Below are 2,803 nucleotides of genomic sequence, written 5' to 3'. Positions count from 1 at the left end.
TCTCTAAAGTACTAGCTAATAGATTAAGTAAAGTGCTGGGAACAATCGTAGGTGATAATCAAGCGGCGTTTGTAAAAGGTCAAAACATACACAACCACATTCTCCTCACATACGAACTGATCAAAGGTTACGAGCGAAAGAATATTACTCCTCGTTGTTTAATGCAGATGGACATTCAAAAAGCATATGATACTGTAGATTGGAACGCATTGGAATGTATTCTGAATGAAGTGGGATGTCCCAGACAGTTCACAAACTGGATCATGGCTGCTGTTACTACCGTGTCGTACAGGTTCAATGTTAATGGCCGGTATTCTGAGATTATGGAAGCTAGGAGGGGTCTGAGACAGGGTGATCCCATCTCACCCTTACTCTTTGTTATTGTTATGGAATGTCTTAATAGATATCTTTCCAAGATGCAAGAAGATAACAACTTCAATTATCATCCCAAGTGTAAAAAATTGAAGATTACAAATTTATGCTTCGCTGATGATTTGCTATTGTTCTCTCGAGGAGATAGAATTTCTGTGGAGATGATGATGAACACCTTCGGTAAGTTTTCTAAAGTGACTGGTATGGTTGTAAATCCCCATAAGTGCTGTTTATATACTGCAGGATTAAATGCAGAAACTAAACAAGATATCCTTCTCATCACCGGGTTTAAAGAGGGTCAGATGCCTTTTAAATATTTGGGTGTGCCGGTGACTGGAAAGAAGCTAGCTGTTTGCCACTATATGCCTCTGGTGGACCGGATTGTGTGTAAAATTAAGCACTGGACCGCCAGAATGTTATCGTATGCGGGACGTCTACAGCTTATCAATAGTGTGACATTTGCAGTAACTAACTATTGGATGCGAGTCTTCCCTATTCCCAAATGTGTGATCCATAAGATAGAGTCTATCTGTCGAATTTTTTTATGGACAGGAGGGTTTGAAAGTAGTAGAAAGTCGCCAGTTGCGTGGAAGAACATCTGCAGACCAAAATGTCATGGAGGATTGAACATCATTGACATGGAAGTCTAGAATAAAACCAATCTGATTAGGCTCCTTTGGAACCTGAGTACAAAGGCGGATTCGCTTTGGGTTCGTTGGATCCAAGCATATTATATGAAGAGGAATCAATTGATGGTAATGGATATAAAACCCACTGATAGTTGGATTATGAAAGCGATCTTAAACCAGAGAAGTGAGGTCCAGAGGCTGAATGGCTGGGAGAATATCATGGGCTGGCACAACTTCAACATGAGCAAAGTGTATAGAAAATTGCAGGATTATGGTGTAAAAGTGGACTGGAAAAATCTGGTATATGGTAATAACGCAAGGCCTCGAGCTTGCTTTATGTTATGGCTCACCTGTCATGAAAAATTAGCAACAAAAGACAGATTACACAAGTTTGGCATGATTGATAATAGGGACTGTTGTTTTTGCGCAGAAGAGGAATCGATCAATCATCTTTTCTTCGAATGCAACACTATGAAAAGAATTTGGATGAATGTTTTGAATTGGCTACAGGTTAGGCGCACCCCCCACAACTGGCACATTGAGCGTCAATGGTTAACTCAACAAGCGAAGGGCAAGGGACCCCGAGCTCAAATGATTAAAATGGCAGCAGCGGAAACGATCTATGAGCTATGGATGATGAGAAATAATAAAAGTTTTGGTAATGATGTGGATACCACTAGTATAGTAAAAAACATTATAGATACCGTAATCTATAGAGGGTGGGAAAATAAGAAGATTAGGAGATACTTAGCTATCCTGATGATAGGAGAGTGATACTTTTATTTTCAGTTTTGTTTTCTTTAGTCTACTAGATTTTTCTTGAGACGCTGGATCCATTTGGATCGCTTGTACAAATCGGTCTTTTTGAATCAATAAAAGTATATTTATTCAAAAAAAAAATAATAATAATAATAATAATAATAATAATAACAATAATAATAAACAAAATAATAATAATAACAATAATAATAAACAAAATAATAATAATAATAAAAATAATAATGATAATAATAATAATAATAACCAGAATAATTATAATTATAATTAAAATAATAATAATAATATTAATAATATAATTATATCATTACATTTTTAATATTATACTAGAAAACAAAAATTTTATCAAATTTTTTATTACTAAATATATATTTTTTAAAAACTCTCGAATATTATCTCACCATTTTTTTAAGTTTTTAAAATTTTCAATTTTTATATACCAATTTTTTTTAACAATATTATTAAAACCATTGTTCTAACCACTAATTTATCTCTACATTAAAAATAATTAATAATAATAATAATAACAATAATAGTAATAATAAACAAAATAATAATAATAATAATAAAATAATAATAATAATAACCAGAATAATTATAATTATAATTATAATTAAAATAATAATATTAAAAAAAATAATAATATTAATAATTTAATTATATCATTACATTTTTAATATTATAATAGAAAAATAAATTTTATCAAATTTTTTATTACTAAATATATATTTTTTAAAAACTGTGGAATATTATCTCACCACATTTTATTCGAAAAGTTTTCTCTACATGATTTAGATTTTTATTTATCATTAATTATATCATTACATTTTTAATATTATAATAGAAAAAAAAATTTATCAAATTTTTTATTACTAAATATATATTTTTTAAAAACTGTGGAATATTATCTCACCACATTTTATTTAAAAAGTTTTCTCTACATGATTTAGATTTTTATTATCTCACCAGAATAATTATAATTATAATTAAAATAATAATATTAAAAATAATATTAATAATATAAT

The 2,803-nt window shown here is 29.8% G+C and overlaps 1 protein-coding gene across 1 annotated transcript; it reads left to right on the top strand.

Annotated features, from left to right (window-relative positions):
- The first annotated feature begins 1,130 nt into the window (after positions 1 to 1,130).
- On the top strand, positions 1,131 to 1,775 carry LOC131645486 (uncharacterized). The gene has a single exon (XM_058915954.1). The coding sequence runs from the start codon at positions 1,131 to 1,133 to the stop codon at positions 1,773 to 1,775; it is 645 nt and encodes a 214-aa protein (XP_058771937.1).
- The last annotated feature ends 1,028 nt before the right edge of the window (positions 1,776 to 2,803 follow it).

The sequence above is a fragment of the Vicia villosa genome, linkage group LG1 (assembly GCF_029867415.1).
Source record: "Vicia villosa cultivar HV-30 ecotype Madison, WI linkage group LG1, Vvil1.0, whole genome shotgun sequence".
Taxonomy (NCBI): domain Eukaryota; kingdom Viridiplantae; phylum Streptophyta; class Magnoliopsida; order Fabales; family Fabaceae; genus Vicia; species Vicia villosa.
Note: the sequence above shows the minus strand (reverse complement) of the source record. Positions and strands in the feature narration are given on the sequence as shown.

What these genes read in the sequence shown, in the direction of transcription:
- LOC131645486 (XM_058915954.1), top strand. Translation starts at nt 1,131, where the DNA reads ATGGATATAAAACCCACTGATAGTTGGATTATGAAAGCGATCTTAAAC.